General features: G+C 44.7%; 1 protein-coding gene across 1 annotated transcript in view; it reads left to right on the forward strand.

Annotated features, from left to right (window-relative positions):
* Nucleotides 1-720: 720 nt before the first annotated feature.
* The window catches only part of LOC131264072 (uncharacterized), a gene marked incomplete at its 5' end in the record, with an annotated part of 52,708 nt that continues 32,071 nt past the window's right edge, over nucleotides 721-21,357 (forward strand). The window contains one exon of the mRNA XM_058266361.1: nucleotides 721-846. Within this exon, the coding sequence (XP_058122344.1) occupies nucleotides 721-846 (126 nt within the window). The remainder of the gene's footprint in view (nucleotides 847-21,357) is intronic.

Below are 21,357 nucleotides of genomic sequence, written 5' to 3' on the forward strand. Positions count from 1 at the left end.
TTATTATATGATTTTATGTCGCATTGTTGTTTGACCTCTGATGGAGGTTGATGCGGGATGCGTTCCGTTTCGAGTCTGCGAACTTCTGAACCTTAGCGTGACTTAAACGGCGATTATCTAACTGTTTGGCAAATATTGGTATGAGTAGATCAAATGTTTTATTCTTTTAGTAACGTCCATTTTAGGCTAAGAGTTTAGTGAGACTTAAACGACACCTACCTTCATTAATCTAGCAAGTATTGATATGACTAGTTCATTTGCCCTGTTACACGGGCTGGACTATGAATATTTTCATGGGAAAGCTGTCTAGGAGGTGAAATATGCAGTTTTAGTCAAACATTACATTCACTCAACATTTTATTCCAAGTCCAGTTGGCCCACTTTTCGAACCATTGAAATCGGTACTGTCCGACTTCATATTAATCTTAGCAAGCTTGGTTGCTGAAAAATGTCCATCAAACATCTTCTTTAGTTTCTGCGTGTTGTCCATCGGAGTCAGCTTTGGATTGCGTTCTGGTTGATTAGTTCTTTATTGGTTGCATAGCAAAGTTGCATGCAAGCTGAGCTTGTACAGCTTAAAGCATTACAAGTTGTAAGCGTGCTTTACTAAATTTTATATAGATAGATAGATTGTAAATAGATTACATAAAATTTTATTTCTTTCAACAACATGCAGCTCCTAAATTGAGACGGTGATTTTAACTTCGGTTTCTGTTTTCGGTTTACAGGCACGATGAGCATGATAGGATGGAGCGGAGAGAACGGGATAAACAGGCCCGTGCCCAGCTACAGGCCGAACGGGAGCCGGAACCAGCAGCGCCACTGTTTGCAGCACCGGTTAAAGTGGTAAGTCCAGCGTGGGACAAGTGGTTGTGTTGAATTATTATGCGGAAGAATTAACCCGCTGGTCTGTAGTGGATAACAGATTTAACCAATGTCATACTGTTGGATTCGAATCAAAGTCTCAATATCTGTGCCTCGCACCGTGTGAAGGTAAAGGACTGTAGAATGGTCTTCGGCGCACAACAATTACGATGATCGCAAAGCATTTTCATAATTGATCAAACGAGGCATCGTGGCTCGTCTTGGGAAACGGGTAAATTAGGTAAATGAATCGACGCTCAAAAGGAACTGGAGTGCTGGTAACAGCTTGCGGGGGCTGAGCAGGACGAACGGCCGTGGTTGGTCCTTGGGATGCACCTTCCAAGCCACTCGCAAGAGCCTCAAGAGGGACAACATGCACGCCGCACGCCGTGAGATGCTCGAAGGATTGGGAATTTCTAACCATCGTTTATTGGTTTCCGGCCCTGAGCTTCCTCACCCGGTTGCATATTCCGCAACGTTCCGGCCTGCAAGCCCTGTTACTCTAGCCCGGGAGAGGGGCTGTCCGGTGCCGGAGGTTCTTTGCAACTGGATCAACATCATCTAACTTTCTGGCTGCGCTCGTTTGTCCGATTGGTCTATCCGGCCGGTTGAGAGTCTCGGAAAAGTCAAGCATTGTGTACGCCACTCCTGGCGAGTGTGTGCACACATACCAGCGGCTTCTGTGGTGTGCCCCGGGTGTAGTCAAAATGCATGCCTGCCCAGGAAGGACGTGGCATGTGTCTCCTGTCGGTGAGTGTAAGATGGGAAAGTTTCAGATTTTCGTGAAAATCTCCCGTTGCTCCGGCGGGGCAGTAGCACACTTCGGTGAAGCCAAGTTTGGTCATGGATTGGGGCCACAGAAAAGACACACATATACACACGCACACACAAAGTAGATACATATTGTGCCGTTGGACGGAAACAAACACTGGAACCGAGGATGGGTGCATTCGAATTCGCTTCGGTTTCCTCCATCGGTGTGACTGGTTTGTCGGTGAAGGGGAAGAAGCAGTTCAATGTTTATCCAAGCGTGACCCCCCAGGCCCCCCGGGTTGGGCGAGTTTCCGGTAAGATTGCCCCCGCTTGCCATCTCTTCCTGGGTGGCCCGGATGTGCTGGTTCTCGAGTGAAGCAGCTGCTAGTTGCAGTTACCCATCGTCGTCGTTAGCATTATCATCATCGTCTACATCTACGTAGGGTACGGCCCTACTGTTTTTGAAGTATTTTCAATTGGATGGGATGTTCCCGTAATGCTGGATAGATTTTAGATGGTGAAGAAGATGGAGATACCTTTCTTGCATTCCCACCATCCATACGAACCTTTTACGGTGGGAAGGTTTCCGTCAAACGTTGTTGGTTCTTTTAAATAAATCGAGTGATTCTACTTGTCCGAAGTTATTGTTCTTGCATCTGAGGTTCTAAAGAAGTTACTTACTTCCTAAACGTTATTCTTGGCATGCAACTTTGTGTTGTGCATCATGTATATGGATTGCTTTATACAGAGTTTCGTTCTATACAATGGAATGTTTCAATAGGCAAAGGTAACATTTAAAAAGCATAGTGAATAAATGCAATCGATAGAGAGAGCATTGCAATCAAATAGGGGAATATGGCACACAACTAAGGGAAATGTGCATACCAAACGGGGAGCTTTGTAACCGGTTAGAGGACCAAGTTGTCAACCTCACAAAACTTAAAACTTGCTTTCGCGAGTTGAAGAAAAGAGAATTAATCATCATGTATTTTTGCTCGTTTATTACTTGATTAAACTAGTTTACACTCGTCTGTCAAGCAAACGTAGAGAATTTCGCATCGAGTGTTCTCCATCGACGAGGTCCATTTCATGTTTACCACGACGAATCTGTTGTTTAACAGAACCATAACAACTCGAAATATAGATGGTGAAAAATTGGACAATATTATTTTATATTTCAGTAGAAAAAACTTTCTTGGACGAAAACAACGTTTTTGAACGTTTTATTATCCATTCAGTAACCATTTAGTAAAAAGAAATGATGAGTTTTGCGAAGTATGAAGTTTGGTCCCCTAACCGATTGCATAGTATCCCGGTGGGTTTTCATGATTCTTTTTGTTATATTCTCCTATTTGATTGCAAAGTTCCCCGATGCGCCTGTAAACATCCCCTGTACCGATTCAATTTTCCCTCTACCACTTGAAACATTCCATTGTATAAATACATCGAAACTCTGTAATTGGTTTATAATTTATTGTGACCCCTCTATGAATGAATAAGCCAAATTGTTTGCTTACATTAATAATCAATGATATTTTTTCTTTTCTTCAGTGATATTCTTCCATTTGCTTCATTGTTGAGTGTATTTCTGTGTGCAGTTCAAAGTTTTTGTTTTGCCTTTCTCAGACTAAGCTGCCGTGCACAAATGGTGTTACGAGTGCCTTGGGGCGTGACGAAAATGTGTATGTGTCTTTTCCGGTGGACTACCTTTTTATTTGCCTTTTTTTCCAGATCCATGCCGACGCTGCCTCAGGGTGGCGCTCATGTTCCGTGTTTAAAGTTTCATCCCCGATCGCTTTTGGGTTGAGTTTTGGTCCGATTGGATGCGAATGGGTGTATTTCTTTCCTATTTGCTTTCCGCCTATCCCTTGTGAACTTTAGCAGCTGTATCTCGGTGTAGGTGCAACACAAGTATGTAGATTTGTGGTTTCCAGCCGGCACTAGGAATGTTCCACCGAGTGCTCCCGGAAAATGGTATATTCCAAAAGGGAGCCACTTCGAAAGTCCCGCGTTAAAACCGGATGCGAACGTCCTACCGAAATTCAACCAACCGCTCCGCCTCCCCACTGTTAAGGGAAAACGAACTCAACTTGCCCAATTTTGCTACTTCCTTCTCGAGGTCATGATGATGAACGTCGTTGGTTGGGGTCCCCGGGTCCCAGCGGGTCGTGCAAAATTACTTCATCAAGAAAAGGAAAAGAACGAAATGAGAAAGGCGGGCAGGACGAACGTCTTCTCGATGCACTTGATGGAGAAATTTGTCCGTGTCCCCGTTGACGGGTCGGGCGAATGCGTGCGGACTCTTGTGCTTGAGCTTTTGTGGAAGGGGGGCGGTAAGGGAGCGAGGAAATGACAGTATTTTCTGGAGAAAAGTTTTGCATTACTTTGTGCTTTCATCCGCCCGGACCGTTCACCGCTTCCGTGTAGCTGGGAGTGTAGCTGTTTCGGATGGCGAAAAGCGTGTTGTATGTTTCCTCTTGGACACTTCCGCCGAACCCCCCCAGCTCGTAAATCCGCTTTCTTGGAGATCCCTACGAGATTGAGTAGAAGAGTAGAGGGATGTAGATGGGGACGCATTGAAATTCTTATCTCACACTCCTTGCACGCTAAGTCTTAGCATAGCCACAGTCGTTCGCAGGATCTAGGAACGAGAAGCGAACTGTTGAATTTCTACGTTGTGCTTGATGCCTTCTTTTGCGCTCCCATTTGTGCTTCGTGTTTTTTCTCCTGTGATCCGGAGGGTATTCTTGGATAGCGCTGTACTTGGCGAAGGAAGACAGGTGTTGGTTGGGAAGGAAGTAGTTGAATTTTTCGATGGTTCCGTCGGAAGAGAACTTGCATTTCATAATATTTCAAGCAGGACCGAAAATTGTCAACCTTTGTTTCGATGGTTTGAAGAAAACTAAACCATCATTTTCCTATGTTTGATATTTGTAAACCGCTCTAAGAAAGAAACAGAAAAAGAGCTAATTAGTTTGAAAAGCATGAGTTAAACGTGTTTTTTCATCATTATCCTTGATTTTATGTTCTTTGCATGACAAAACCATGTACCATGCATGTGTGTGGGTGGTAAACCGTGCTTATATGTTTGCAATGGCAAAACGATCATTTGTGCACACATTATCTACCACATGGCTTACTCTCCATAGTTCTCCAAGTTCCATCCGTAGCAGAGAAGCACAATTTTCATTTCGCTCGAAAAGGATTATCAAGTACGCTTATATCCGCTATTCGTATTTAATATCAACTTTGGCAAATCCTTCAGCGTACAGAGAATGATTATGCGGGACGGGAAAATCTAAAAGTTAATCCCTCGGGAATGTATTTCAAACCGAACTAGTAGCATAATAACAAGCTGTGGTGCGCTTGATAAATTCCATAATATTTTTTTTACATTTTTCTTTTAAAACATGGTCTTATATACTATGTGTTCAATTATCGTGTGCCTTCAACTAATTGAAGAATGTTTTGATGATATGCTAAGGATTTCGTTCTGTATAATTTTGTCTATTTCTGATGTAAATTTATCCACACTTGCTATGCATTATTTGAGGTAGAACAGACAAAAAATGCCATAAATTTTTAAAATTTATTCCGTATGCGTGATGTGATGTCGCGCATTTGCCCGAGCTCCCGTACTGGCGTGCGGGAGGCAATTATATGCTAGAAGGCGCTAGCGAAAGATGTGCGAGCGTTTTTAAATATGTAAAACAATCACGTTCGCACCGATTGTGCATCATGCATTAATTGCAGATCCGGCACACGTGTTCCCCTGGAAACGGAAAGGAAAAGCTGACTGCGGGGGAAGCGGTGAGACGAGAAATAAAGCATACACTTAGCTCGCCTTGTGTTGTGTTACGGTTACTTTGGAATCGGTCCTTTTTGTCCTTTGATGATGGTTGCTGGTTCGATGGGATGAATCTTTCTTTTCCTGAACGAATCCCTGTAAAACACGACCCGTCAACAAGTGTAATCAATATTCATTGCCGCCGTGCTGTTATTTGCAAGTAAAAAGATCGATTAAACTTTCCCCATATCTTTATTTTTCTTGCGGTTTCTTTCTTTGAGCACGTGGCTCAAAGTGTTTGATGGATAAACTTATTCATCCGGTAAGCCAAGTTTACTGTTTCTCCAACGTGTGATTTAGAAATCTTGTCGACAACTTTTTGATCAATGAGGAATTGTTTACACTTTAAGCGTATGCTGGCGCAGATTTACATTAAAGCCTCGCCAGTATCACACCGTTGCACCGTTTTGTGCTTTCCTAATGCAGCCAAAACCACTCCGTCACACCTTTGCCCTTTCGAGCTAGCGGGTTTGGGGAAAAGTTCGCAGCCCACAGTCGTCGTTTCCGCTGACGGAGGTGTTTGTACCTGACAAAGCAAACACTAATTACCATAATTAGTCGCGGGAAATTGTTTCCAAAGCGGCCCGCGACGAAGCTGCGAAGCCATCGCGACCGGGTCGCTTCCGAATGCTGATGATGCTTCACGTGAACTCCCGCGCGCGCGTCCTTTTGTGCTATAAACCAGCGGGACCAGCGGGATTCCGTGTGCGAGGGAGAAGGATTGCCGGAATCGATATTGGTTTTTGCCAAAAAAAAAACCCGGACACACAAAACCTTGCGAAAGCTAAACCGGGTGGTGCATGGGGAGCATTTTGGGTAGCTTTGGAGATCCTGTCGGGATAAAAAGGACGACAAAACGGCAGCAGGAGAGAGGACTGAAAAAGAAAGGACACATAAAAGCACCGTGTGTTTGTTTTAGCCTGTTAAATCCTGCCCGAGGTTTTTTTTATGGCACACACCACCGGTGTTGTGTTTTGCTGATTTAGAACGACGAGCGCTTGGCAAAAGATTCTGATGACGACGAAGCGATTGCTTTTTAATGAGACCGAAGCCACAGTCTCGCGAAACACGAGCATGATTTCTTCGCCTCGCGCTTCTCCGTATTCCATTTTCTGCCTTTTATTTTTTGTATGGTGCCACAGGGCGAAAGCAGGCGCGCTCTCATTTTTAGCGACTTTCACTGATGACTTGAGTGAAGTTGATTTCGCTTCGGATGCAAAAGGTGATGGTAATCGTTTGTCGCTGGTGGTTTGAAAAACACACTGCAGTAGTTAACAAATAGTTTTCCAGCAAGGACATTTTACTTCTTTTTGTTATGTTTTATTACAATCTGAAGAAGTTGTATATCATTTTAAGTATAACATCTCAAATCTAAAGCGAGTAAATAAAACGGTTGTAAATGACACAATTTTCTTCAACCAATGTTAATGAGCTCCTTCGTTTCACCTTCAGTTTATTTGCGTTTACCTTTGATTTTGATGATTTTTCCCTAACGAATCCCCACTTGCTTACACCATTTCCAAGGTCGGTGCGGTTTTCCTCACATCTTGGCATGCATGCGTTTGGAAAAACTCAACCGAGACCTGCTTCCAACCGAGATTCTACCGTGTGTGCGTTGCTTTGGCAACGACAGCGCGGCGGGTCGATGGTTATAAATGGAAATAATTGATCCATAAAATATGAATGGCAGACAAATCTAATCACGCTTGGCGATTAAATTTTCCCCACTGTCGAGACCCAACCGGGCGACGGGTGACCTCCGACCTTTCGCATGCGAATGCGGCAGCCATCCATTTTCCTTCCAACTTGGATGGATGGAAGGTGATGAATCCGTGCCTACGGTTCGGGATGAACCGTCCCGATGTCGATCTAACGACGATGTCGTCTATGGCGATGATGAAAATGCCGGTTCTCTGGATGGATCGTTCTGGCCGCTTCTTCAAGGGAATGATGGAATAGAATTATCCAACGACGGTGGCGCTTCGGACGCCAGGAAACTCCTCCGTCATGTCTCGTTGCATTCCAGTGGAAATTGACATATGCACCGGTATCCATCGGTGGATTTTGATGGACCGGTTTCAAGAGTGTCGGTGTGTGTTTCGGATTTGCGGGTTGTCTTCTTCGAAACGATCAAGTTTAATATAAAACAGACATATGACAACGGTTACCAAAAAAAAAAAGAATTATTAAAATTATTTTTCTCCCATATTTCACTAACGACACAAATTGCGACTCACTGTAGGTCTGCCTGGGTTCCCGAGCATTCCCGCCTGATTGCACTGTGGGCGGGGATAATCAGCGATTGGGAGCTCAAAAAAGGACGACGAAATAAGACCCGCAGGTAGGCGGTTATGCAAATGTCACCCGTTGTGACGTACTTGCGGCCTCCACACACCACTTTGACAGTCGGGAAAATGCCGAACCACCGTCGTACTACAATGTTATCGATGCTTTGAACGATGTGGCAGAACCACCGGGGTGTGTTTTCTGCCGGTCGCGCGCTTACTTTTGCATAAGAGTGCGCTCGTCGTATCCGTTCCGCATCCGTTCCGCAGCCGAAAAATCCGTCTGGGAAAACTGCACGTCACAAGCTGTTCTGCTGGTGTGTCACAACCACCGTACGACCAAACTCGGTCCCTCCAGCCTGTGAAGCGTCGGTTCCGGGAGTAATCAACCCGAAGGATAAGAGACGATGACGACGAACGACTACCGACCGACCGACGGTTGGACGATCGAAAGAGCAAATGATCCGGTTGTTGCAAGTTTAATTACACATCGTTGCTGGTCCTTTGCGGCTAGACGGAGGACGGAATGCTTCGGTGGACGAAACGATTCAAAGGACGCCAGAAGTCTGGGAACGGAACTAAACTGGAGTCGAATCAAAATTAAATGCTTGACATTGGCAGAAAAAAGATGCACTTCCATGCACATCGATCCTGATATAAAGTGTTAGAACTAGAGTTGTGTAATTCAGAATCAGATTCATGGATCTGAATGGTTCGTTCAATAAGAGATTCATGAATCTTTAGATGAGAGATTCATGAATCTTTCGATGAGAGATTCATGAATATTTCGATAAGAGATTCATGAATCTTTCGATGTGAGATTCATGAATCTTTTGATGGGAGATTCATGAATCTTTCGATGAGAGATTCATAAATCCGAGATTCGTGAAAGATGATGAAAGATTCATGAAAATTCATTAAGATTTCGAAAGATTCATAAACGTTTGAAGATTCGAATCCCAAAAGATTCATGAATCCATTGTAATGAATCTTAGGTGAATGATTCTTATGAATGAATTTTGCCAAGGCACAAAATTAGTTGGAACCCGTTGGTTGTTAACGGGGTGGTATACACTTCAATCCTCACATGATGATTTCAAATTTAGTCTTATTTTGCATTGAAAATCCGAAACGTTCCTTCAAAACCTACTTTATCGTGTGCTGGTTTTTATTTTGCGAGAAACAAAGGGAAACATAAAATTCATTTCGACAAAAATAATTAAATCGCACACCATTCGGTAGTTATATACATGAACATGTTTTTTGTTCGCGAATGCAATGGTAAAGGAAACCATGTGATTCACGTACAAAACATAAAAAAGTACCATATACTGTGGTTCAATATAAGACAAAACAACATTCTTCTTTTGGGAATTTACATCACACACCGACACAAGTGCATGTAAAGGCCACACCGATGGCTGGATGCACATAAGTTATCCTTGTTGTTTTGTTGCGCTACCCAAGATAGCGCTGTTCATTTTTTTTTCTCCAATTTCATTCGAAACTTTTCGCTTCTCAAGCTAAAAATAATTATGCAAGGGTTCCATGGGCTTGGCCAACTAGTTTTTCCTACACTTTGGAGTTATTCTCGCAGGGGAGAGCGCATTCCGTGCTATTTCGTTGGCAGGGGGTTTCATATTATTTTTTCCTCCTTTTTGCATAAAAAGTATAACTCCCGAAAAAACTCCTGGTGGGAAATGTAACAATTTTTTGGAAATTTTTCCATTTCACTGGCTTGCAAGAGAGGAAAAAAAAGAAGAAAAACACTATCTTTTGTACACGAGCAAAGTACAAATGTCGAGCAACAATGGAAAAGCAAAATTTCATACAAAACATGTTGCCTATCCCGCTGAACCTCCCCCCGCCTTCCCCTTCCCGAATCACCTTGTGGTGTCCCGGGCGCGGGTTTTTCCGAGCGGTGCTGAATATTGTTTTCATTTATGTGTGTGCAAACGTTAAGCCCGGGTGTCATTCGCAGACGTACGCGATTGCATTTGGCGAGGCAGACGACTTTCATACCCCCGGCTGGTTCCGAATCCGAATGAGTAACGGGCTGCTATCTACCACGCGGTGACGCTTTTCCTGTTCGGACGAACGGTTGAGTGGAACGGGAGATGGCGCGGGGGACATATCGCCAACAAAGTACAGCCATGGGAAAAAGGAATCGTAATGAAACGGACGGATGAGATGGATTGACTAAATCGTCGGCTGAGTTGTGGTTCATAAAATGCAGTGATTTGTGCAGATCGAGAAGGAAGGACGTCGTGGGATGGGGCAGAGAGGAGGAGAAGGAGGAGTGGTCTGGTGGTACACATACATGCAACGGTGACGGCGGTTGAAATTAAATGCACCGAGCGAACCGGCCGGAGGCAACAAACATGATGGTCCGCTGTTTGGAGAGATTTTTTCGCAAATAAAGCTGAAAGAGGTCCCGAACTCCTCAACCTCAGCCGTCAAGAGTTGTACCTAAAACTGTGTGCGATGCGGTGCTTTGGGTTTTTTGTTTTGTTCCTTGTTTTTTGTTTTTTGGGCGGTTTTAGCGAGGTGAACGGAGGGCTTTTGCAACTGCTCTCCACCGCATCCTCCAACACTCGGTCTGGGGTGGTTTGGTTCAAGGACTTGAAACATAACTGGCACCGCGAGCAGTAATAAAATGGCTGCTACATGGCTATGTCTGCTCCACTTTGCTGTGGAGAGTTATAGCTTTTTTTCTTCCTCCTTAAACCACGTAAACCCGACACGATTTAGTTCCTTTGTGAACATTTTGGGGGCTGTATTTAAAATGTAACTCTTTTAAGGGAAGCAAGGTACCGCTGTCGTAATGTACCGCTCGAGTTTAATGAAGTAGCTAACCCTTGCGTAATCTATGTTTCAACGTTTGTTTTAAAGAGAAAGCTACTTTGTTAAGTGGCTTAGGCGTGATAGAATCGGAAAGCCGTACACCTTATTCATTGTGAAACGAATGATTTTCAAGGCACTTACACAGTTCCTTTGGTTGTTTGAATATTCCCTCGCCGAAGGTCGGGGGAGGCCAGAAAACAGATACAAAAGTGCACGAAGTCACATTCCACTCAAAACGGGGTGGTTTTTTTCTTCTTCATCCAGGCAAAAGGAACAACTGAGTCGCACTTCCGATATCAGCTAGAATTTACTGGGCGAACCCGGCGACCAAGGGAAATTGAAATTCAATTTTCCATTTTGCTCACGCTTCGATGGAAGCACCTACTCGCAAACACACACACACGCACACACATACATCCACTTACGCCCGCTTTCTACGTGCCGGGCAGGAGAGATAAGGAAAATCCTCCAGCATTCCAGACGGGTGGGGTTTTCGGGGTGGCGGAGGAGCACCGTGGTGGGAGATGTAAAAGGTGTACGTGACGGAGCATGAACTTCGGGAAGGTGGAACGTTTTAGCGCTTTTTGCCGCTTGTTCTGAGTTCCAGGGAGGTGGGTTGGTTTCGTTGGTAATATGGGATTGGAGTACTTGTGTTGTTTTCCATTTCCTTTTTTTTTTGCCGAGTGAGTCCGCGTGCCCATCGTCCTGCGAGAGTGTGTGTGTGTGTGTGTGTGCGACCACAATAAAGGATAAATGGGCGGCCACCCAAGTGCGGTGGTGCACAGTTTTCCTTTTTATTTGCCGGGCGCGTTGGTGGAAAGTCGGTGGAGGTGGGTGCCGGTGACCGGTGTATAATAAATTACGATTCAATGCTTTTCTGAGGTACCTGAGGTGGGTGGGGGCGGGAAGAAAAAGCACGGGGCCGGTCATCTTTAGTCGTTGCTAGCGAGCGAAATATTGTTCGCTTTGTTTGGGGCTGGTCAGTGTGCGCCTGAGAAACAACCACCACCTCGAGCGAAGAGAACTATTTTTGTCCATCCTGAATGGTGGGTGGGTGTGTGTGTGGGTGTCCTATATTAGGATTTCTTTTTGCGATGTCGCTTACAGGATTGTCACTCGCCGTAATTTTTCATTTTCATGCTATCGAGTCTAGGACAGTGAAAAAAGTAAAGGGCATTGCTTTTATTACATTCGTTATGATAGTTTGTTTGAATATTTCTCTTCTTCATTTTGTATATGCATCTCTAATATTTTCTCCAATATCTTAAACAAATTACTAACTCTAAGATTTCGCTACTTAAATGACCAAAGTAAACACAAAAAAAAAACACTACCTGTGGCTATCTGTATCCTTGAAATGAATGTCCCAAATACCAAATGAGCAAAAAAGCGCGCGCTTCGCCGCTTTGATTCGCAGCCATTCGCCGAATTTCTTTCGTTCACTTTCTTCGGCGGAAGCCGCTTTTGCCCCGGGCTCTGTTTGACAGCATCCGCATTTTGTCTGCATTGTTTCGCTGAGTGGTTCCAAAACAAATTAGGCTTCAAATTTCCACCGCTTCTCCACGCCGTCAGGACGAATTCGCACTCGTTGGCTCCATTCATTTCTCCTTCTCTTCACAACATCAGATGTCAAAATCAGTCAGTTCTCACTTGGGGGGTATAGCAACCCGCGGGCTGAAATGACAGAGGAGGCCCTCTGTTATACCTCCTCTGTGTTCGAGGAAAGCGCTTTAAAAAGGAAAAGTGCCTCCCCTGCCCCCCGCACCCGATATCGTATTCCTTCAGTCGAACAATAAACTCATCCTTACTCAACCACGAGAGCAGTGTAGTAGAAGGATGTTGAACCGTTTCCCGATACCGGGAATCGGGCCCCGTGGGTCGCTTTTCCGCGTGATTGCGTTGCAAATGCTCTTGCCTACATTTCCCCGAAGCACTCGGTGGTTTCGCTGCCAACGTTTGGGCAAAAGAGAGTAATAGTAGTGGAAGGATAATTGTATAATAGTCGAACACATTTTCCAGCTCCAACAGTCGGCGGTATCATTTTCCGCGTTTGGATGAATATTCTTTTCCTCGCTATCATCGTAAGGTTTCAAACGGGAGAAAAGAATGTGATGAAAAACTGTTAAACATCATTGGTGATTAGAGTTTCTGGGAAGAGATTGCAGACCGGAGACGTAAGGTTCTTCTGGCAGCAAAATGGTGTTGGTAGCTTGTAATAAATAAAACTGAAAGCTGATGATAATTTTTCTACGCTTTCAATTATTCTCTCCTTGCTTGATATTTTCTTGAAATTAGAATAGGTTCAATATTTTTACTCGAGGTTGGAGACTGTATTTTTTCCGTTCAATGCGACTGGAGGCTGTCAAAGGGACGTTCAACCTATTGTTTACTTTTCATTTAACTGGCATCAATAAATCATTAAAGACCGTATTATCTTCTGTTCTTCCTCTGAGTTTTAATCGAGTCAGTTCGGTTGCTTCGCAATGACGAATTGAGCTTCTGGGGTTAATTAGCTTGGATTTCTTATTTTCTAAACCTATTTATGTGAATGTGAATTTGTAAGTTTTGCAATTTTTTTCTCTATAATAAATTGAAGATATCATGCGAAATTTGACGTCATTTACACCGATCTGAAGGCCGCATTTGACAGCCTGCCTCATGGCTTACTGCTGGCAAAACTCGAGCGGCTGGGGATTGGGGAGCCTCTTTACTCCTGGATCAGATCGTTCCTTAGCGGACGGTCTTACTCTGTGCGAGTGGAGGGTACCTTCTCTGATCCGTACATCGGGGTGTCTGGTGTTCCGCAGGGCAGCATCCTCAGCCCTCTCCTGTTCTCTCTCTTCCTTAATGACTGTGTCAGTGTGCTGCCTCCTAATGGGCACTTGCTGTATGCTGACGATGTCAAATTATTCCTTCCCATATCCTCTCCTTCCGACTCCTTACTCCTGCAAGAATCCCTCCTCCGCTTCTCTGAATGGTGCTCTGCGAATGGATTGACTCTCTGCACATCCAAGTGCTGTGTCATATCCTTCAGTCGCTCCGCTGGGGTGACCCACTTCGACTACTGCATTAGTAGCGTTGCGTTGTCGCGAGTGTCGGTTGTCAGGGACCTCGGGGTGTGGCTTGACGCTGCCTTGTCCTTCTATGTACAGATTGACCAGGTGGTGTGCAAGGCCAACCGTTTGTTAGGGATTATTTCTCGCCTGGCATCGGAAGTGCGGGACCCGCGCTGCTTGATGGCGCTTTACTGCTGCTGGGTCAGACCGATCCTCGAGTATGCTTCCGTGGTATGGACCCCAACAGGTGTCACCGCCTTGGGAAGGTTGGAGGGGGTGCAGAGACGCTTCACGCGCCTGGCGGTGAGGCGTCTTCTCGGCTACAATGCCTCCTCCCTCCCGCCTTACGAGTCGCGGTGTCAATTGTTGGGGCTATCCACGATTCAGACTCGCCACCGGAACGCTCAGGCTATTTTCATCGCCCAACTTCTCCTACACTCCACTGACGCTCCGGAACTCCTCTCTCATATCCCTCTATATGTCCCTTCCCATAACCTTCGGGAAAGGCCTCCTCTCCTTATTCCCACGCGCCGTACGCGTTTCTCCCAAAATGGTCCTTTTATCCGCGCCATGTCTTCCTTCAATACCTTTAGCCACCTGTTTGACTACAACGTCTCCATCCCTTCCTTTCGTTCACGTCTTAACAACTCCCTCATGTAATCCATTCCTCTCCTCCTCTTGTACTTGGTCTTCTTGTTTTAAGTGTATCTATAGTTTTAAGAAATACTTTGTATAGCCCGCGTGGCAAACAATGTAAAATAAATTAAAATTGAAATTGAAAAAAAATTGAAATTGAAATATGACACTTTTTCGTGTTTAAAATATGAAGCTGCTTTAGTTTTGAAAACTTCGTCTTTCTAAAACAAATTTCAGAATAAAAATTCTAACAGCCAGATGCCTCTTTTGCGCTGAAGCCTTTCTTGCACCGTGCGGTAGCGTAAGTTTGCAAAGTAGTTACAACTTGTTTGTTGCCACACGGAAGGAGAGGGTGGTAGCTCTAATTTTCCCAGCAAACGGCATGAGTTGGCAATAAAAGTCTTATCTGCCTCGGGCAACGTTGGGGATATTTTCGTAATTATCAATTAAAAGCAAAACGCGGAAAAGACTAAGCGAAGAAATTGAGTTCCAGTTTGGGGAAAGTTGGAAACTTAACGAACATTTCCTAGCTTAATTTTAGCTAGGTGCTCTCCTTACCATTATTTACAACTTACATATTAAGTTGGTTGAGAACCTGCTGGTTCAAGCAGTTGCTACAAACTTACATATATGCGCTTGACTTTCGGCCAGTTTTAAATATACTTTTCATCCCAAAAAGTACGACGTTGAAAGATTGAGAACGGGCACGATTGACTGCAGTACCATCAATTAATGGTAATGCCGTTAATAAATCGTAACCAACCAACCTAGCAGTAAACGATTTGGCCGCTGATGCTTCTCACTTACACTTTAATATACGGCAATAACTCATCGGGCGCGCACACCCGCACCTAAAAGGAGGTTAAGGAAATGCCGTACTTTGCTTTCATCGTCCTTTTCAACTGCATCACACCGCGTCGGGCGGAGAAGCGGGTGTTATGAAATCGAATGATGAGAAAACGGAGAGAAGCGATTTATTTTTCCATCGTGTCATACAATTTATTGTAAATCTTTTTCATGACTCAAGCCTCGGTCTGGTCCTTCGGAATAATTTTATTTACTTTCAACGATTGTTCAATTGTAGTGAATATTGTAGTGTGTTCTTTATGGGTACTCGTGTTCTTAGTCGAGTTTTTGTGTTATAATTGAAGTAGCATTAGAGTCACGCTATCGTAGTCTCAATGCCGAGGAAAGCCCAAATATGCTTCCGTTTGATTTTTGCCTTGTCCTTGGATGATTTATCGGCGTAGCGTGTTAAGATGTATTTTAGGTATTCAGCCTACGTGGTTTACATACTTAATTGCTACAGCGATTCATTGAAATTGCGAGAGATTACATTAACTGGAAAGGGTAATTTTAGTCAAGTAATGTCTTGCATGAACAAGTCACACCTGGTTACTCCGCGAGTTTCGTTTCTTCAACGAAATCCACCACGGTTGGAGATAGAAACCTTTCGATCATAGTAAATGTAATTATTCCGCAAAATTTGGCAGAAAACCTCCCCGCACACGCTTCGCTTCGTTAGGTATTTGTTACGTGCTTCTCGACCCAATTCATTAGAGACGTCGAGTCACATTAATTTCTGTTAAACCTGTCTTCCCTGCTAATGACCACTCGAGACGAAGGTGAGCGAAAGTTCAAGGTGCTTACCGCACTCTAGTGTGTTGGTGTATGTGTGTGTGTGCGCACGATAGTGTACCGCTTCTAAGCAAAGTCAGTCTGAGAAGCAACCGTACAAAGCCCTTTGTTCTCCCCTGCATGACTCGACAAGATGTTTGCAATGTTGCCTGGATGAAATATAATCTAAGAATATCCTTCCGATGGACGTAGAAGGTTCAACTACACTTTTATGAAATATTTTTACTTTCGCTCGAAAATTGTGAAAGAATATAAATAAATCATCCCTTATCAGTCATCCCCCTACCCCCACCCCACACCTCCCTCGGGGGTGCGTTGTCAGAAGGTGCGTGAATCGAAGATGATCGGACAAGAAAAGTAAGTCACAAAAAATGGGGGCAAAAAAATAAACACGTATAACTTAATGAACACCCAAAAGCTGGACGGAGTTCAGCCGGGTCAAGATGATGGATGACGTCTAATGAGACGGTCCTGCTATCTCGACGCGTGCTTCTTCTCGTCTTTTTGTTGGTATAACTTTGACTGTGTTGTGTTTATGTGTGTGTGTGTGTGTGGCTGAAACTTCTGCGGGTTCAAAGCAGATTAGAAGCAGGTCGGCCCGTTCATCCGCTAATATGGATGACCTTTTTCGTGCGTTAATACGTTATGGATTAAATTATGCCACACAGGAAATTAGTGAATCGCTGCTACCCTATGTACCTCTGCCAACTTTAACATTATTATCAACAACCACGCTAAGCTCGCACTTCGCTGTAACACTATTTGACACTTTACATGGAGCCAGCCTACAAGCACAAACACACTTGGCATTGTGTGTTCCCTTTGTCATGCCTTTGTACATGATATGTTTCCTACGGCAATTTCATGCGCACCTGCTTCGGTGCGATTACATTGCATAATTGACACTTATTTAGTCCTAAATGGTGTGCGTCGTAAATTTCACTACACGGTGCAAACTTCCTTGTCCGATTTTCACCGAGCATTTTCACCTTCAACCGGGCGGTGTGAGTTCGTCCTCTTGTGCACTACTATGTGTGCGGGAGGGTGGTGGTGGTGTGCTCTAGGGAGGCGTGTGTATGTTTTGACTGCCTAATCATTGTTTATGTAATAGACGGCGTCGGGCGACAGCCGAGCCTCCGAATATCGGGCGGGAAATTGTATGAGCGGGGGATGACCGGGAATGGCGTGCGAAGAAAATCAATTTTCTTCATCACCTTCCGTGCGCAAGGCAAGGAGTGAGTGTGGGGAGGGTGGGAAATGAATATGAGGGTGGGGTTTTCTACCGGACCGGTCGGATGATGGATTTTCCCGCTTCACTGGAGAACCAACATAAGCGCGCATACTTGTGCCCCGGACCGACCCGGACGCTTTTCCTCTCCTCGGTACACCCGTTTTCCTTCGGGGTTGGAGAGTACACGATAATGGCATCGCTATAAATCAAATACAAATAAATTTACGGCCACTAATCTCTTTTCGTCTCGTGCACCCCGTCTCGGCCGTTGTCTTCCTTTGCTTTTGACGTGTTATTTTTTTCCACTCTTGGAGTATTTTTGCATCACCGCTCCCCGTGGGTTGTCTTTTATTTGTTGCTTTCCTTTTCGGTACCAAGCGTTGATTTATGTGCAAGGAAAGGCTAACTGTGGTGTACTGCTTGTGCGAGAGTACGTACGGTAAACATTTTCACGCCTAAACCCGGGCGCTCTCCATCTGGCGATGATCGATGCGGGGTGATAAAGAGCGAAATGTTTCTTCACCGCCTGATGGGGGTGGAAATTCGAAACAGTAGTTCAGAATTTTACGCAAAGCTTGAAAGAACTCCCAGTTGTGAACGCAAAGTTTCTTCAGCGTTCTCGTCCATTCGTTTTTTTTTGTTGAGGAAGATTGTCGCTTGCGGTACAAAGAAAACCCCCTTGTCAGAATAGTTCCGGTGGATGTTTTCTTAACTTTGACGGATCGTAACAAAAAGCACATTACAAGTTGCAACTATCTCTTCCCGACTCCCCGCCACGAAAACCCACCTTCGGGAGGGTGAATGGAAAACACATTAAATCGATGATCGTTCTTTTATGGTAGCAATTATTCGATTCTCGTAGATTAAGTGAAGCTGTTCCCGTGGCGCATCGCATTGGCCGTTTTTATGAGCTTCGGTGACAAGTTGGATTGTCGAGTTGACTCGTTCGAGTGAGAAGTTTGTTTTCAAACGGAAGGGCGATTGTGCGGTAAAACCATTTGCTCGACTGCTGCAATTGCTCTCGGTAAGCTGTGTGTGTGTGTGTGCTTGTGTTTGTGCGTGCGGCGGAGGAATCAGCCATTTGATGGTTTTATTTCAACTAGTTAAACCACTTTTATCTCCGGGCGATAAAATAAAACCGGGTGGGATAATTTCGAATTAGTGGTTGTAAAATCGAAGTTAAAGTCCAATCCTTCTGAATGCAAACTGTTAATTTGTCCTCTTTAACCTCTCGTGGTATCGATGCAACTAAAAGATCAATCGATGCATAAGTGATAGGGAAAATGTGAATATTTCAAGTGATTTATGGTTCATGAAAGGTCACAAATCATGATTCACTTTAAATTGATTTGATATTACAGTTTATTAGCAGGATGTTTTGGATTAATGCCACTTCCAAATTGACAGTTGACTTTATTTATTCATCATCTTTTCAATGTTTGCTCTCCCAGTCCTCTCCCAACGTTAAATTAGTATCAAACTTTTTTGCGCCCCACAATGAAAATGTTGTCGTTTCAACAAAGAAAGCAAACCAACACACAATCGATGGTATCGCAAGGTTCGTCGTTATGCCATTACTGCTGCCATGAACGTGACATTGCACGTGTCATAGTTCGCATACCCGAGAGAGGCTCATGGGAAGGTCATGGCTAACCTTTAACGAATTCCAGTTCCCTCCGGCCTGCCAACCTTGGCAGGTCCCTTTCACTTTGAAAACATTGTTTCGTGTGTGTTTGTGTGTTTTTTTTTATTGTTCGAAAAGCGTGAATAGTCAAATTAGTAGCACAAACCGGTCTCTTTTTTCCCGCAACCCTGGTGTGGAGTGGAGCTAAAACAATTGTGGAAGTTAACCTACCCTTCCACCGGAAGAGCAAAGTTTCCTACGTGGCTATCAATGGTGCGGCTCATGATTCTTTCTTTTTATGCTGCCCTAATCCGCTTCTTTTCCTGGATGGATTAGTTGATGAAAAACTCAGTTTGGTTGGTTGGTCAGTGAGGTTTCCTTTTGCGTTGTAGGGCTTCGGTTTTGTTATTCCTTCCAGGGGGTGGTGGTGTTGGTGGTGGTTTGGAAATAGGTGGTTGAAGTTCGTGCAGGCGTACTGTTTTTTTTTGTGTACACCCCCTTTGCTGCAATGTTTTCTTTGTTGTGTTTCTGCTGTCAATGGTAAAAACTTGCTCCCTTCTCTCCTGATCCACCGGTTTCCCTACCTAGAGAAGGTGAGAGCCCGAATGTATGCCAAGGTCGTTGGACTGACACGAGTCGGGTAGTGCAACGGTGGTTTTGATGCGATGACGGGGATAGTTCCACGAAAACGACTTCAGCAACAAGAAGAGAAGTTATGCAAAATGCGAACTTGAATTGCGAACTGGAAATAATTTGCCATCCGAGTAGAGAGTGAGAGGTAGGGTGTATGATGAGAGGATAAGTACGGTGGAATGACGGCTGTGTTAGGCCCGGTTGTCTTTACTCGGAAAACGGCCAATCCGACGGTGTGCGGTTGGAACCGTCCGGGTCCTCGGCTCACTATGGCCACTGCGAGACAACGTTAATTAAACCTTCATCGTTAGTTTGCTTGCTGCTGTTCGTGCTGGTTTTTGTTCTCCCTGGTTGCCATTTTTCGTCGCCATCTTCCATTCCATTGCGCCTTTTTTTGTTCTTCCACGAACGCTTAATCGGTTTCATTTCATTTTCCCCCTGCCCCTTAAGTAGCGTGAGTTGGAAAAGCTCTCCCGCCGGGGGTGGCATGACGGGAGCTAATTTTTACTCGGCATAAAGATGACATTCACGATCCTTTGAGAGATTTCCCGGAAAGTGTCCTTGCGGTTAGGGGTGAGTGAAAGAGCAAAAAGGGGAAAAGTAAAGGGGCTTCCTTTTTTCTTTCACCATACGCCATTCATCGCTGACAGTTGTTTGGAGTTGATTGGAGTTACTTTCTCAAGTCTTTTTTTTTCATTCTGAGTTGTGTCCATTTCAGTGCTGTTTAAATGTTGTTCTGGTAGAGTAGAGAAGTTCCTCGCATAAATTTCCTCAGCAGCTTTAGATTTATTGATTTACATGAATGTGAGAATTTTTGATGGTAAACGCATTTAACCATTTTATTTCAAGAAGGGAAAAAGATTTATTACTGCTCTTCCACCCTACCAAGGACGTTCGAAAGTACAAACAGACAGAGTGCAAAACAAAAACTGCAAAGGAGTAAAAAAAAAAAGCCAGGCATGCACATAATGTTGAACACTTGAATTAAGCAGCATCGCACGCGCACGTACCATCCATATTTGTGGCCAGCATAAACAACGTTCTTTTTCTCCCCCCGGTCCCCGTGACACAAAGGGACTGGACAACGAACCTGACTCCTCAGCTCAGGAGTGGAGTGGTTTCCGGGGGACAGCTTGCCACCGACGATAATCACACCCATAAAACGGACGAGACGACGGAGTGGAATTCCGTTTTGCCGGTGGCCAAAAGACGACATTCTCGCCCTCGCCCTTCTCCACCTCACATTGTTTGTCATTCGTCTGAGACCCTCTCCCTCCCCGCCAGGCGTCCCGGCCCGTTCCGTTACGGAGGAAATCCCTTTTCCCGGCTAGACAATATGACAATTTCTCAACTGTCTCGGGCAGTTTTCGTTGCGTCGCCTTTGGGTTTCTTGCTCTCTGTCTCTCTGTCTTTCTCTACTGCTCGTTGTTTGTTGCCGGCAACCGTCGTCCGTACGCAGAAGCAATCGTTTCGACGTTTGTCAGACTCCTGTTGAGCCGCATGCGGTGTAGGTAGAACCGGTAAGAAGTCCTTGTGCTAGGTAGGTGGTGTGCGATTGCTTGTGGGTCGCTCCTTTGAGTACTGATGTGTTACAGCTGCAGACGTGTGGGTTATGGATGCTAGGACGCCGTGTAATGGGCCCCGGCATACGTCGTCCCGGGACACGACAGACCTGTCCAGGGGAACATGGGAACGCTTGACATCCGTAATGAACCCGAAGGGCGAATCATAAAAGACTCGCAATTAGTGATCAACTGTCTGCACTACAAATGAAAATGAGACATGAACTAATATTTCTCGGGACAAACTGGCGTCACAACGAATTGAATGTTTACATCACGAAATATTACGATTTACACTTCAATTCTTAAACCCGTGGGTGCCAACTAAACTATAAAAATAAACTGTATCTCTTGCGCGCTGGCAGCACAATTACCCTGAATTAC

The sequence above is a fragment of the Anopheles coustani genome, chromosome 2 (assembly GCF_943734705.1).
Source record: "Anopheles coustani chromosome 2, idAnoCousDA_361_x.2, whole genome shotgun sequence".
NCBI classification, from domain to species: Eukaryota; Metazoa; Arthropoda; class Insecta; order Diptera; family Culicidae; genus Anopheles; species Anopheles coustani.